Below are 15,049 nucleotides of genomic sequence, written 5' to 3'. Positions count from 1 at the left end.
ATTGAATAAAAAAGAGGAAAAACATCCAATAAAATCGCACTAAAATTTCAAATCAGGAGAACAGATGCGTTCTCGCACACCTATCTCGTATTGTTCGTGTACACGTGTACAGGGCGCTTCATCCATTTGACAGCAAAACGATAAAAATAGGGAACTGTCAGTTTTTGCTCGTTTCGCACCATCTCGCTTGCACGCTTTCGCTGCCCATCCTGCTCTGGCGCACCCTTTTTCGCGGCATGTGATCGCTCCTGCATCGCATCGTTCTCTTTCCCCCTCGCACCATCTGCTACGCTAGCTGCCCCGCTTCAACGCGGCCACGGTACTCTTCCAGTTGTTGGACAGCAGTTCGTAAGGGCTGCTCGAAGTACGCAACAGAGGGGTAGCAGTTGCTTTGTGACGGCCCGGTAGGGCGATTGGAGAATCGAGCAATTTACACCGTTTTCCCCGTACATGTGAGGCGCATCCCGTTTTTGGTTTGTTGTTATGGTTTTCGCAAAGCTAGCAAAATCTAAACTTCGTCTTAATTTATTTTGTCATGCTTATGGTGTGTATGTGTGTCCTGCGAATGCGTGTGTGGGTGCTTGTTTATCTGAAGCGTGTGCTCACGGCAATGTATCCATTCGTCATCGATCGGTCATTTTAAGATGTGGGTGAAATTGTATCGAGCATATTCATAACCAAGACCACTGTAAACCGTAAACCTTTGTCTAGTGAACATTTACGCTTTATTACGGTGCAATAGCTCGAGTGAAACGGTGTTAACATGCTACCAACCAAGGTGTTTGCTATAATTTAACGCTCAAGTGTATCGGTAAATCGGCTCAGGAATGTTTCATTAATGTGCTACAGATCGTAACAACCTCTCTGCGTACGAATCGTGCAGTAAAGCAATAAGGCGTGTATGTGTGTGCACGCACTAACACACACACACACACACGCATCCATTCATACGAAAGGTAAAGCGCATACGGGGTGGCAGAAGCAAAATGTGAAGCCCATGAAGCTTCCCGGTCTCACACTAGTGTTGGTGGCGCAAAACGATAAGTTACCGTTTTTTTTGTTGTTTTTGGTGATTTACCCAACTACCGATTCCGTTGGTGCCTCCGTCCCTTTTCCATTCAATCAACTGCCACACCAATTTTACACCCATACACGCATCGGTTCTTGCCCTTTTTGTGCTCCCTTTTTGTGCATCTAATAAACTTACCCAACTATCAACTGCGGCCAGGTTCAACGATCACAGGCAAAAGGGCAAAGAGCGTACAAAGGTGTGGTGAAACGATAACGTCAAATGATAAGCTCATCGTCAACACCATCATCACATCAATCACCTATTCGATGGGACGCGAGAAACAGAAATTAAATTAGCAACGAAAGAAGACGAAAACGACGAACCCTTTAATTCCAGACCGAAGACGAAAAGAAAAAAAGACACCCGAACCGAACGCAACCCAGCTTATAGGCAAGGGCAAGGGGAGTTTTCCATTGAAAGCTGTGGTAAGTGGTAGTTCCTTCCCCACCCCCCCCCCTCCCCCTCTTCGCCCACTGTTTAGTTTTCCTCCCTGCCTTTTTCATCAACGTCCTTTAACCGAACCATCTGTCGCTCACCCAAAAGTGGTGCTTTGCCGGGTTTTTTTTGTTGTTACGGTTAACTTTTTAACTCCACTTCCGTTCCATCCGTTTCCTTCCCGTTTTTTTTCTTCATTTGTCTCATTTTTCGGGTCCCATTGCGGGTGCTGTTTGACAAGGAGAAGCAGGTGGAAAAGAGGAAAACCAAATGTTTTCCCTACTACGGCGGGTAAAGTGGACGCAAAGAAAAAGCGAGATCAACAACAAACAAACGAGCACAGTTTGTTGGTGGGAACATTTGCTGTTTGATGGGAGTTTAACAAGAAAGCAATAGCAGAAACAAAACACATCCGAGCGTTTGTTTTGTGTGAGGAAGGAAATTTTCCTTTTTTTTCATTTTCCGTGGAACCCACCAGCAAAACGCGGTGCAAGGGAAAACCCCCGGAGTAAGGGGTGATCATCTCGTTTCACCCTTTTTTTTTTGCTGTCCGACGCCTAAGATAATGTTTACCGCTTTCTTTTCCAATTCCATTCGCCTGGCAAAACCTTCTTTCCCATTCCCTGTTTATTCCCATCGCTTTTCACGCGCGTACTAAACAAAAAAAAATTTGCCCCTCTTACACAGGGGGTGGGGTGGGGGGGGGGGGGGGGGGGGTGGTGAAGGTTTCACATTTATGTTAATGCAATTAAACATTCATAGCAGCGATGGAATGCGGTGTGGCATTGGTACCATCATTTCACTGTGGTAGTGCGGTGTGTCACCTGGTGGATGATTTTCACCTGCTTTTCGCTTCGATAATTATGTCGTTTCGAGTGTTGCCTGTTTCCACCCCCAAGCCCCGTTTTTTTCTGGGGGAAAAACGGTCAGTTTGGAGTAGGTTTTTTATGTGTGTATGTATGTGTGATGCGTTTGTGGTTTTAAATATGAGCTCTTTAGTCGATACCATCAAGGGGTTGATATTGGATTGAATGTTCTTCCATAATTAAGATGAGAATTCTCACTTTTTTTAGAGAGTTGAAATAGAGTGAAAGAGTGGTTAGAAGGATTTGAATCTTTTAAGAGTCACTCACTCTTTTGAGAGTCATAAAAAATATTACTCTAACCCTTTAATTCTACTCCTTTACTTACTAGTTGGCGTTTTTCACTCACTCACTAATGACTCACTCTTTTGCGTTTTTTCTCATTCAATAAGAGTGAGTAAGTGTTTTGGTACTCTTTTTGGGTAAAGTTGAGTTATAACTCCTTTTTGTATTTAAATTGTTAGTCATTCGTCGGTACAGAGCGAGTGAGTGAGTCATTAGTGGGCACAGAGAGAGCGAGTGAATTACTAGTCGGCTCAGAGAGAGTGAATGAATCATTAGTCGGCACAGGGAGAGTGAGTGAGTCGTTAGTCGGTACAGAGCGGGTTAGTGAGTCATTAATCGTTACAGAGAGAGTGAGTGAGTCATAAATCGGCACAGAGAGAGTGAGTGAGTCATTAGTCGGTACGGAGAGAGAATGAGTGAGTCATTAGTCGGCACAGAGAGAGTGAGTGAATTATTAGTCGGTATAGAGAGAGTGAGTGAGTCATTAGTCGGCACAGAGAGAGTGAGTGAGTCATTAGTCGGTACAAAGAGAGTTAGTAAGTCAATAGTCGGCACAGAAGGAGTGAGTGAGTCATTTATCGGTACAGAGAGAAAATGAGTGTATCATTAGTCGGCTCAGAGAGAGTGAATGAATCATTAGTCGGTACAGAGAGAGTGAGTGAGTATTTAGTCGGCACAGAGAGAGTAAGTGAGGTATTAGTCGGCTCAGAGAGAGTGAGTGAATCATTAGTCGGTACAGAGAGAGTGAGTGAGTCATTAGTCGGCACAGAGAGAGCGAGTGAGTTATTAGTCGGCTCAGAGAGAGTGAGTGAATCATTAGTCGGTACAGAGAGAGTGAGTGAGTCATTAGTCGGCACAGAGAGAGCGAATGAGTTATTAGTCGGCTCAGAGAGAGTGAGTGAATCATTAGTCGGTACAGAGAGAGTGAGTGAGTCATTAGTCGACACAGAGAGAGCGAGTGAGTTATTAGTCGGCTCAGAGAGATTGAGTGAGTAAAAGCGTAAAAGAGTGAGTAAAAGAGTCATATACCTCCTTACGCTGAGTTGAAACCATAAATTCCTTTGCCGGAGCAAACTCACTCACTCTTACTCAGTGTACAAATCTACAGTATGCAATAATAAAAGTTTGGAGAATGCTTATCAAAATCAGAACATAAAAGTGACAGAAAGATACACGGAACACATTTATATAACATTTAATGCAGCGCAAAATCGAAGAAAAAATATTAATATAAAATACAACAACATAAACTTGTTCGTTTAAAAGCAAGCACCAGCACGAGTTTCTAAATATTATTTATTTACATCAAACCATTGGCTGGTAAGAAAAAACCTGATCAGTGATATGAATAATATACGTGTGCTTCAATGTATTAAACTTCACGTTCTTCAAGGGCAAACGATTTTTATTTGTTTTGGTCACGTAATCGGTCAAGAAGTTGAATCCATCCCCTAACCTTCCGTACGATTTGATTGGAATTACGCGAAGAAAAAAAACAAGAAGCAAAACAGGCCTATCGTATTCGACCAACCATGGAACGTGACGCTCGAACATGTCCTTGGTTTGTTGTTTACCGTTTTCAACACCTGTGGTTTTTTTCTAAATATCATTTAAGATGTTCGAATTGCCGCTAAAAAATCCACAACAAACATAGAAGCAGATTTTCTAACCGTTAGGTGATGGGAAGAAAACAAACAAACGCGATGGAAATTGATGTTTAGTTGTGCAGCAAGGTACCAACCAAGCAGAAGATACACAAGGCATGTGCTATCACGCAATCGGTTGACCGTTCCGTTTCGATTGGAATTTCTTTGCGAATTAAATTTTCCATGGAAAGGCACACAACCGTACATCGGAAATGGCAAATGCACTTTACAAACGCTACAACGTTTCTATTGGATTAGAGAAGTTTTGCTGATGTAATGTGATGTTGCAGTTCCGCGCGACATGGCGCACACAAGGCCCTTTTGCCTGCAAGCGCTTTTGGCCACCGTTGAAGCGAAGCCATCGGTACATGGTCCATGGTCAGTATCGTTGTGCGTTTTTCTCTTGCAGCGCATTCGATTAAATCGCACGGAAAAAGGCATCGGTGGATAGTTACCAAGCGTTTCGTGTAATGTTTTTCGCATGCGTAACCATTTGCGCGTACCGCACACAACAAGCCCAAAAGTGTTGTTTTTTGTTCCTCAAAATGTTAAGTGCGGTATGAATCCCATTAGATAACAGTTTTGCTCACCTGGTTAATACATGCGGATTAGGGCACTGCCTAACTGGTTCGTTGGGTAAGTCCTTGGTAGGAGGATTAATATTTCTTTTTTTAAATTAATCGCCTCTGTTGATTAGTTAGTGTTTGACGTATAAAAAAATGTTGTCTGTGTAGTTTATCAGTTTTATGAATTTTATGACGTATATTTTCAAATTTTCTTCTCTCTTTTGTTTTATTGACAAAACGTCATTGTTAATCCCTTAAATTTAAAGAAAAATATCCCTCTCTTCTGAAGACTCTAAGTGTTAATTTCTCTAAAAACTCCAAAAGCGGATGATTAAGGCGACTTTAAGGGGAAATAAATACACTCAATAAAAAATAAAAAAATTGTTTAAAACTGAATGAAAAATTGATAAACTTTGCAACAAAAATAACAGAGCGCGAGTGGGAGCTTTGATTATTTAAGCTACACTCCCACCTGCTTTTCTACATCGCTTCTTTTATCGCTTTTGCTTTCATATTTCATCCTTTCCCTTACCAACGTGCGGCTCATTGCGAATCATTGCGCTACGCATCAACTTTCCGATCAGTCACGCATTGTCCTTCCCTTGCTGTGGTCGTTTTGGGTTTTTTTTCCTCTCGTACAGTTCATATCATCGAATGTATTTGTTTCAATTTCCTTCTTTCTATATCCCTCAACCACCAACATTCAACCGGAATCGGATTTGCATCCAGTAATAGAAAGACTGACATCGAAAAGACAAATCGTGCCGGAGGTAAGGGGTTTTGTTTTACCATTTACGCCACGACCTGCAACTTACCAACTGCTAATTTAATTTCTACTTCCAGGAGCACAAAAGAAGGATAAATTGGTATTTTTTTCCCCCTCTTCCCGCCGGATGAAAAACATTCGCTTCATATGATTGGTTGTATGCACGACGGGAACGACGGATCGTGTCCTACATGCGGCACATACTTACATCCTCCGTAAGAATTACGCCTAAGGTCCCTTTTTTCCTTTTTGTACATACTTTCCTTCTCTCCACAGTAAGTCAGACGAATCGGACTCTACACCGTCCGACGACGAATCTACCACCATGGATGACAGTAACACATCGTTTCCCGGTTCGGCCAATCGGTCCTACCCTACCGTTGGCACACCTTCCCAATACCCGACGGAACCACCGGCTACCGGTGGTCCGGGTGGGGGCAGCATCGTGGAAGAAAACGCAGTACTGCTCGAAGAAAACCGAAAGCTAACGCGCAGTCTGCTGGAACTGCAAGGTACCTCAATTTTTCAACTTCAACTAGGCATGCGCGTATGGAATCAGAACCGTTCGATTCGTTCCAATCTTTATACTGAGTGAACGAGATCCACACAATAGAATTATGAATGACGATTCTTCCGCACGCCAACTGTACGGCGACAGTTCAGTATGAGAATGATTCAGTTTGCCGACTACACATACGAATGCTCTTTACTCGTACTGAAACTGACAGTGATACACGTACCAACACATTAGCGTATTCAGTTGCGGTCGGATCGCATTAGTGATGGGAACTCCGAAGAAGATTCTTGAATCCACTCCGACTCCGACGTATAAAAACCGGAGTATACTCCGAAGTAATTGCTCCAGATTAATCCGGATTTAACTCCGAAGTAACTCCGGATTACTCTGGAGTATCTCCGAAGTCTACTCCGGAGTTACTCCGAAGTCTACTCCGGAATGTCTCGGAGTCGGATTACTCGGACTCCGGGAAAATTGAAGATTATTACTACCATTACTACTTCACATGTGTAGTCAAAACCCTGAATGATCAACACCGCCTCACGGACGACGTACGGAAGAACTGCCGTACGCGTTCAGTTCACAACAACTGATCGAACTGGTCCGCACTTAATCCTTTAAAAGAATCGTTTGTCCCATGTCTAACTCCAACCCCCTCTTGTTGTCTGCAGTGGAAACGGAACGGTTAAAGCAGCAGCAGAATCTCCTGTCCGGGTTGGGACGGCGCCGGGACAGCCTGAGCGGATTGAGTTCCACCAGCCAACCGATCGGCAGCATGGGTCAAAACAGTCCCGCACCATCGTACCGGTCCACGGGTAACCATCTCCCGCACTTCTTCAAAAGGATGGATTTCAAAATAATAACAAAATTCTTTGCTTACAGGCAATTACACCTCGGGAATTGTGGCGGATGTGGTGCGCGAGATACGCGATATCTGCCGTGTGCGGGAGGATGCAACATTCGAGCGGTTACGCAACCTGCAGGAAAATCACATGTGGTCAATCAACGATACCCTTCAACGTTTGGCAAAGGATGTCGATACGATGCAGAAATCTGTCAGTGCGGCACGCATGGACCTGGAGAAACTCTCCAGCCGTGTGTTACAGCTGGAAAGTATTGTACTACCACAGACGGCTGTATGTCTCGCCGGTGCCCAACACAACCACACGATGCCACTCTCCCCGATGCCACTGTTCGGTGGTAATGTGCAGCAAGCACTACTACTACAGCAGCTTCAACATCAACAATCAAACTCCTCCCAACAACAACAGCAACAGCAGCAACAACAACAACATTCCCCTCAGGCAACGGTTCCTTCCCAGCAACAATACCATTCGTTTGGGGTGAATGAACGTTCACCACCAAACAGTGCTGGATGTGGTGGCAGCAGCAACATCAACAATTCCACCAGCAACACAAACAACGGTCTCAAGTCGAGCAGCAACAATCTCCCGTCTATGTTACGGCTGAATTACGGACGGATTGCAACCACGGAAGATTTATACGGTGGTGACGCAGTTACGGTAGAGCTGGGTAACGGTAGTAACGGTAGCAGCAGCACGTCTACCTCCGTTCACGAAGCGTCAACGCGCGTACTAATGCTGGAGAAGGGCGAGGTGGAGCTGAGACGTGATCTACAGGACGCAATAGCGGCCAAGAACGAACAATCGAAAAAGATCGCCTAGTAAGTGGTGCTAACAACCATCAACTACCGTTACTAACCGTTACGGTGACTAACACTACTAACCATTTCCATTTTGTATTTTTAGCTTACAAAAGGTCGTGATGGCATTGCAGAAAAAGGTTGACTCACAGTCGACGGACACACCGAATGTCGGTGGCGGCAGCAGCAACAACATTAGCGGCATTGGCGTGATCGGACCGGTGACCGATTTGTAAATACTGTGCCATAACATACTTTATACATTTTACACCTTACTCTACCGTACTACTCGTCCGGCTATTTATAATCACGTTACATCGGTTAGCAGCAAGTGACAGTTACTAACACACGGAACTAAATAGGTGGAGCACACTAAAACAAGTACAGACCGAGACAGACAAATGTGTGCAGCATCATTACATACGCAGAAGGGAAGGATTCCACCACTACGTTAACTTACGGGTAAAATTGCCTTACAAGTGTTCACGGGGGGTTACTGTGCCACCGTGCATACCGGGACGGTACTTAACATAGACAAGGTTAACATATTAGCATGAACGTACTAGCGTTTGTTTTAAACTAAAGAGCTAAAAAGCGAAAAGTGGTACGAAGAAAGAAGAGATTTACGTATTTATAAATATTTTCATCGAGATGCTTGAACACCGCCGGGGGGATTGTCGTGCAGTTGATTTCAAGAGGCGTATGAAATGCTCTATTTACCTTATTTCTGATAGCAACAACACTCTACTTGAAGAATCACAGAACGTCAGGCTTACTATGTTCCTTTTTTAAATTAATTTTCATGGTACATTTTTTTATTTAAATTTTGATGAAATTATTCTATCACTGATTTTGATTGTTGGTAGTTTCTTTAAGAAAAATATTCTCAAAAAAAAGATTAAAGAAAGACAATAGGATAAATGTTGATGTACAATATGGAATAGAAAGAGAGTGTTTATCTTTGGTACTGAATATTTTATTCCAAAACATAAATCGACAGTTAATGTAGTCAGCAATGAGGTAAACACCTTGATTTGAAGCATTTTACTACGCAGCAATGTGAAATGTTACTGTTTGTGGTTGTTACCCCTCCCCCTCAAATGCAAAAAAAAGCAAATCGAAAATGCCACCACCCCACAATTGAGATGTTAACAAGTAATAACACCAACGGTTAAACCAAATTATCAACTGGAACCGCCCGGAACTACGAAATTTGTTCGTTCAGCGGCAACCAGCAGTGGCCTTATAAAGTGAAAACTAACGAAAGTTACGGTGTAGGGTAAGGGAGGTGGAAGAAACGTTTATCTAACTAAAGTGTTGTAAGTTACCGAGAAGAAGAAAAAAACAAAACAAAAAAAAACCTGAACTGAAAAGATTCTCTTGAGCGGATAAAAAAGCGTATCGCACCGAAAACCTTAGCAATCGAGCAACCAGCTTAACGAGATTATTTCGTAACTGTAGTTTTAGTGATGTTTCTTAACGTATAAAATTGATAGCAGGCGGATCAAACTGTTACTGACTTTACACCGATCCATACCATATATGATAGATAGAGCGCCTAGAGCCAAAAGTTCGAATCAAACTATTTATGATTGAAAGCCGTTTCAGAAAATATGTAAAACAAAAACAAAACAAATACACATGATGCGTTACTGCGTTACTTTAGCCGTATGATAAATTATCACAAACATACGTGTTGGGTTTTTTTTTAACATTTTCTCTTTCATTCGTACTACTTTTGTATTATTCTTTATATTTTCCCAAGACAATTTTATTTGCTGAAAATTAAAGGAAGAAGAAAAAAAGGTAAACTGGATTACTTTTATAGCAAAAAATGCTATAACAATTTTATAAATTGAACACTCATTTAGGGAATACTTACAGCAGTCATAAAACAGTTGAAGAAAAAGAAAACAAAATATTTTAATGTATTAAATTTTATGAAAAATCTGTAATAGGATTCAAAACAAAGATAAATCTATTTATAAAATTGTTAAATCATCTGTTTAGTCACCTAAAAGCGAAAACACACATAAAACTATAATAACAAAACAAAACAAAGGACTTAGCTCGAAACGAGATAAATTTGATAACAAAACACGCAAAAAAACACACATACATACACATTGTATTGAATTCCATTGAGAAGGAGGATACATACAAAATACTGGTTTATTAGTTTTTGTTTTTTTTTTTCATGATTTCCATAGAGTTTTTTTGTTGAATTTCCGCATGTTCGTGTGTGTTTGTGACTGTGTAAAATTACAATGAAACATATTCACAGGGACAAAACGTAAAAAAAAACAAAACATATCTATCTCTGCACATTCATTTCTGCAAATCTGTTTTGTTCGATGATTTTTTTTCTCTCTCTTTATTTTATTTTTTTGTTCCACCTAAGTTGGGTCTTCTTTTCGTAAACATTGATTACACGGCTATACGTTACCGTGTGTATGAATATGTGTGTTTGTGTCTGTGTGTGTAAGTCCGCATGTAAACGACATGTAATACCGTCGACTAATCACCCTAACACATCCTATCACGGGACGCCACCGTTCATGAAAGTAGTAGTATTTTGTAGTATATGTAACGTAAACATCGTTTCTCGATATCGGTACGCAGTTTAATATAACCAGATGTGTGAATTGGTGGACAAAATGGTTCTATACACAGTTTTTCGCTTTTCATTCTTCTCTTTATCGACATCAGCCTTTTTCACTATGTGATTTAGTTTTAAAATTCCTAGCAGCATTAAACGCGGGATGGGGAGGGGGGAGAGTATTTAGCTTAACCTTCGTGTACGGCACGAATGGAGCGGTTCGGGAAGGAGGTACACACATACCACGGAACGTAGGAAGGGATACTAATGGGGCAACACACAAATATACGTACTTCAACGTAACGTATCGCTTCTGAAGCGAAATGTAACGCTTTTTTGTGTATTTCTTTCTTTCATTGTCAGTACGTTTAGTGCTCTGGTCAGCGCGTTCTATCGCGGTTTGGGAGGAAGGGAAAGGAAGAGACTCTCGTCTATGCCGGACAACAATATTTAGAACCCATCTGTCAGTACCAGACCTGTGCTGCAGTAGTTGTATTGTTTTTTTTCTTTTTTGTATTCGTTTGTTTGCCATCTTTGCCAACGTCGTTTATCGTTTGCAGAACACAGAGGTTCACAAGACACAATATATCCACAATATCCTTGTTCGGTATGATGGTGTACTTGAAAATGGCAACATGGCGTCAAAACACGGTACCATGTACCACATGTACATGTGGGTGTGAGATGTGATGATGTGTCCATATGATTAATGGAATTCCAACGTTGCGGACGGATGGATGGATGGTTGTATGAACCAAGGGGAAACGATGCTGCCGACGTGCATAAAGGACATTCACGCATGTCGATAAGTTAGTGGTTAGGGGGTGGGGGGGGGGGGGGGGGTGGAATATTTAAATCATTTTTCCCCCCGTCCCTCTCACCCTCGATATCAACACAAGGACGCGTCGTTGCATTCCTCCCCCCAATATATAATATGTAAGCGAAATATTCTAACACTTGTGTTTCACTTTCCTCAGATATCGATGATGTAATGGGTGCCATCTACCCACACATTCACACGTCCAATCTATCCACGAACGTTAGTAAGATCGTTACCACCACCAACACCATCGTCCTTTGCGTGATGAAGCTCCGTCGTTCGCATTGTGCCGGGTTCGGGTTCCGGCGCGGCCACTTCCTCGTTCGTTTCCAAGATGATCAGTTCGATGCGTTGATCGGGTCCATTGTTCCAATCGCCACCATCGCCACCATTTTGACAGCAGCGCCGCTTCCGCCGTCCGCCATTCGCTGCGCCACGACTCTGGCACTGGGCTCTCGTACCACCGGCACCACCGATCCCACCAAAAACGCTCCCGGTGCCGGTGACTGGTGCGCTCTAGTCGTAGCTCTGCTGGTATCACCGTAACAGGGACGTCTCCGTCGACTGTACCTGCAAAAGCAAATCGTCACGTTAAGGCGATATCTTCTTCCACCAAAAACTTCCAAAAGGGCGAAAGAAAATAAATCTTAATTTAGTTTATTTATTTCGATGAATATCTTCTGGATCTTGGAGATGCGCGACTTCCATTGTACTCCATTGAATTGTACTGTTTAAAACCCTACCTGTACGTTGTGGTTCGGTTTCCTACGGGTGCTTATGTATGTGGTGCATGTGTTAACTCGATGCAGATGCGATACTTCATCGATTCCTGCGCAAAGGATAAGGTTCGAAAGCGAAAAGAGAGGATAGCAAACAGTTCCATTAGTAAATTGTATTAAATTGTACGCCTACTAGTTCTACTAGTTTTGCTTTTTTGTTTTGCTCTTTTTCATTCTATTCCACTGCAGAAGCTTCAGTTCTACGTTAACAGCAAAACACACACACACACACAGAACAAATGCTGGCTTGAAAGCGAACCATTTATCCTACGCAACTATATACGTAACCCCAGGCCGTTTCATAACGATAGCACTGCGAGCAGAGTGGAAAAGTTCAACTATAAACATAAAATGGCAAAAGAACGAAATGGCAATTACTCAATCTGCTCTATATTTAAAATTAAAAAGTGTGCGCCTAAAGGCAATCATACAACTGTGTTCGGAAAAAAAACTGGATGAGCTCAATATTTAATTGATGATGGAAAGGTGAATTGAATATTCAACGTTTGAAAGTTTGACAAAACCAAATCTCCATGAAATCCTACAAGTATTCTTTACATAGATTTATATATTTAATAAATTCCGTGATGAAAGTTTTTGATAGATGCGCGTGTATAAATGTAGAAGTATTCTCTAAAGGTTCTCTGTACGTTTCACCATGCACAGAATTATTGGTGTCGTTGGTTCTTTGTAGTCATGGGAAATGATCCCGAATGTTGGGATCAGATCGTTGGAATCGATTTTAAACCCAGATCGGATCACTTGATCAAATTTTATTCGACGTGTGGGGGGAGTGTGGGAAGTGGGAATAAAAACTAATCAAAAAATTATAATAAATCAAAAAAATTGAAAATTTCATAAGGCCTAACCATTTTTTTGGATAATTTTGCTAAATTTTAAAAATTGATTTATTTCAATGCCAATTGGTTGCAATAAGTTTCCTTTCACTCAAATATTGCTTTAAACACAAAAAAGACTAAAGAAACAAGAAAAAAAATTCAAAAAATTTTCTGCTCGAAAATTTCATAAGGCTTACCCCTTACGTTTTTTCTGAGAAATTTTGCAAAAAAAATAAAATTGTTTTATTTTAATCCCAATTGGTTGCAATGCGTTTCTTTTCACTCAAATAATGATTGAAATAAAAAAAAGAGTGAAAAATAATGAAAAAATCAAAATAATTCAAAAAAATGAAAATTTACTAAGGGTCATTTTTGCACCAAATTTTGCCTATAACTCGGTCGGTATCCAACGGATCGCCAATCTTTAACCTGTGGTCGATAGATGGCATCAATGGCTACATTTTCTTCTTGGACGGCCATGCCCTCAGATGTCTGTGCCAGAAGTTATTCGAGGAACCAAGTTCCTTACCCTGTTTGAGAAAATGTAAAATTTTCCTCATTTTTTCAGCAACTCAGCAAAATTTTTAACTGTGATATATTTTAATGCAAATTTGTTGCAATGAGTTTCTTTTCACTCAAATATTGCTTTAAACAGAAAAAAGACAAAAAAATCAGAAAAAAAATTCAAAAAAAAATTCAACTCGAAAATTTCATAAGGCTTACCCCTTACGTTTTTTTTGAGAAATTTTGCAAAAAAAAATTAAATTGATTTGTTTTAATGCCAATTGGTTCAAATAAGTTTCTTTTCACTCATATAATACTTTAAAGTAAAAAAAGAACAAAAAATTAATAAAAAATTTGAAAAAAACCTATAAATTTGCCATTCTTCTAAGGCTAAGAGACGCTGTTCGCAAACGTGACAATTGCTAAGCATGTAGTGACGGGTTTACATCTGGAATCCATGAAGTTCTTGGTATGGATGACCTTCTTTCCGTTTCATCGCACCTCACTGAATGTGCAGTGAGACTGATTAGATAACAGACATTGAGAAAGAATAGACGAATATCCCCTCCACAACTCGTCAAAGTTTCCAATGGAAATTGACACTGCCGGGCCCCGGTATGTGACAAGTGCTGCCAACCAGAGCCTGCAAGAGTGCGCAGGTTTGGAACTGTTAAAGGGTTTGTTTTTGTTGATCAACAGCGCCAGTGATACCAAAAACATGCGTTTTGTGCTCCAGTATTACTAACACTGCTGATGAAGTTGTCCTGTGCTTCGGCTTTTTATAGTCTGTTCAGGCTTGCAGAAACGAGTCCACCGATCTGATAATTACCCGATAAATAACGATCATTTTTATTACATTTCAATATCATAACGCTTCACACGTTTAAGGTGGTTTGGAATGCGTGCAGAGATGGAACATAAAAATGAATGTGTGTACACTACTGACCGTGCGCCGGATGCTTGAACACGTTTAATGAGAGCAGATGATTATGCTTTTTTTGGTTTTACTAATATTGATAATTTTCCGTCTCCTTTAGATTGCTGTGTACAAACGTTGCTCGTTTTTTGATCCTCTGCTCTCCACTTTCAACATTTGCAGAGTCGTTAATATCTCTGCGACTTAAGCTCAGTAATTAGTTTTGCGTATGAAACGCACAGTCCAGATAAGAACATGCGTACTGTGAAGGAAATAATGTCCAAAGTCAAAAGGTGTATCAAAAGTGGTTAGTCACCAGACCAGTGATGTGTCCATGCTAGACAGTGCTGATGTTGTTTGTACTCAACAGTACATCAACAACACTAGCACTGTGGTCTGAGCGGCAGATTTCTAGCTCTTTTATACTCAAATTCGATTTTCAAGCAACCCAACATACAGGAAATGATGAATATTTTTATTGCACTTCGATTTCCTATCTTGCACTGGAAGGTGCTACTGGAGGAGATGCCAGCGCATGTACCGATGACAGTAATGATGTTCTGAACTGCGCGTTCTGGTCCCTTTGGCACGTGCGCAGCGATGGATGGTTCAAATGTTATGACGGTAGCGTTTATCTTCCGTGGGGTAATTAATTAGTCATGTTATTGAGACATAACCATGACATGTTTAGTCACTTAAACATGAAGAATTTTCATTTATTGTATATTGATTACTTATTGAGACATTTGATCTTGAAGTTTCTTGGGATTTTTACCAAT

At 41.1% G+C, this 15,049-nt stretch overlaps 2 protein-coding genes across 15 annotated transcripts in view; one reads left to right on the top strand and one right to left on the bottom strand.

Moving 5' to 3' along the window:
- The first annotated feature begins 290 nt into the window (after positions 1-290).
- LOC125770352 (uncharacterized) lies at positions 291-9,453 on the top strand. 9 transcript variants are annotated; one of them, XM_049439839.1, is made up of 8 exons: positions 291-473; positions 1,229-1,497; positions 5,597-5,637; positions 5,711-5,848; positions 5,910-6,145; positions 6,822-6,965; positions 7,033-7,834; positions 7,920-9,453. In XM_049439839.1, the coding sequence occupies exons 4-8, from the start codon at positions 5,781-5,783 to the stop codon at positions 8,047-8,049; spliced, it is 1,380 nt and encodes a 459-aa protein (XP_049295796.1). In that variant the 5' UTR covers positions 291-473; positions 1,229-1,497; positions 5,597-5,637; positions 5,711-5,780; the 3' UTR covers positions 8,050-9,453. The 9 variants fall into 9 exon arrangements, with proteins under 9 accessions (XP_049295796.1, XP_049295838.1, XP_049295843.1 ...); XM_049439849.1 differs by having other exon boundaries at positions 292-452; XM_049439858.1 differs by lacking the exon at positions 291-473 and adding an exon at positions 480-646.
- Positions 9,454-11,246: 1,793 nt separating this feature from the next.
- LOC125770330 (RYamide receptor) overlaps positions 11,247-15,049 on the bottom strand; it is a 98,861-nt gene continuing 95,058 nt past the window's right edge. For all 6 annotated transcript variants that reach the window (XM_049439794.1, XM_049439784.1, XM_049439803.1 and 3 more), the window contains 2 exons: positions 11,976-12,061; positions 11,247-11,802 (listed from right to left, as the gene is read on the bottom strand). In XM_049439794.1, coding sequence (XP_049295751.1) covers positions 11,770-11,802; positions 11,976-12,061 — 119 coding nt within the window. In that variant the 3' untranslated portion in view covers positions 11,247-11,769. The remainder of the gene's footprint in view (positions 11,803-11,975; positions 12,062-15,049) is intronic.

The sequence above is a fragment of the Anopheles funestus genome, chromosome X, assembly GCF_943734845.2.
Source record: "Anopheles funestus chromosome X, idAnoFuneDA-416_04, whole genome shotgun sequence".
Lineage (NCBI taxonomy): Eukaryota > Metazoa > Arthropoda > Insecta > Diptera > Culicidae > Anopheles > Anopheles funestus.
The sequence above is the reverse complement of the archived record's forward strand: the minus strand, read 5'-3'. Positions and strand labels throughout refer to the sequence as shown.

What these genes read in the sequence shown, in the direction of transcription:
- LOC125770352 (XM_049439881.1), top strand. Translation starts at nt 5,781, where the DNA reads ATGATTGGTTGTATGCACGACGGGAACGACGGATCGTGTCCTACATGC. An exon ending in ACCATCGTACCGGTCCACGG is followed by an intron (nt 6,966 to 7,032) that starts GTAACCATCTCC and finishes CTTTGCTTACAG; the next exon opens with GCAATTACACCTCGGGAATT. An exon ending in CAATCGAAAAAGATCGCCTA is followed by an intron (nt 7,835 to 7,919) that starts GTAAGTGGTGCT and finishes TTGTATTTTTAG; the next exon opens with CTTACAAAAGGTCGTGATGG.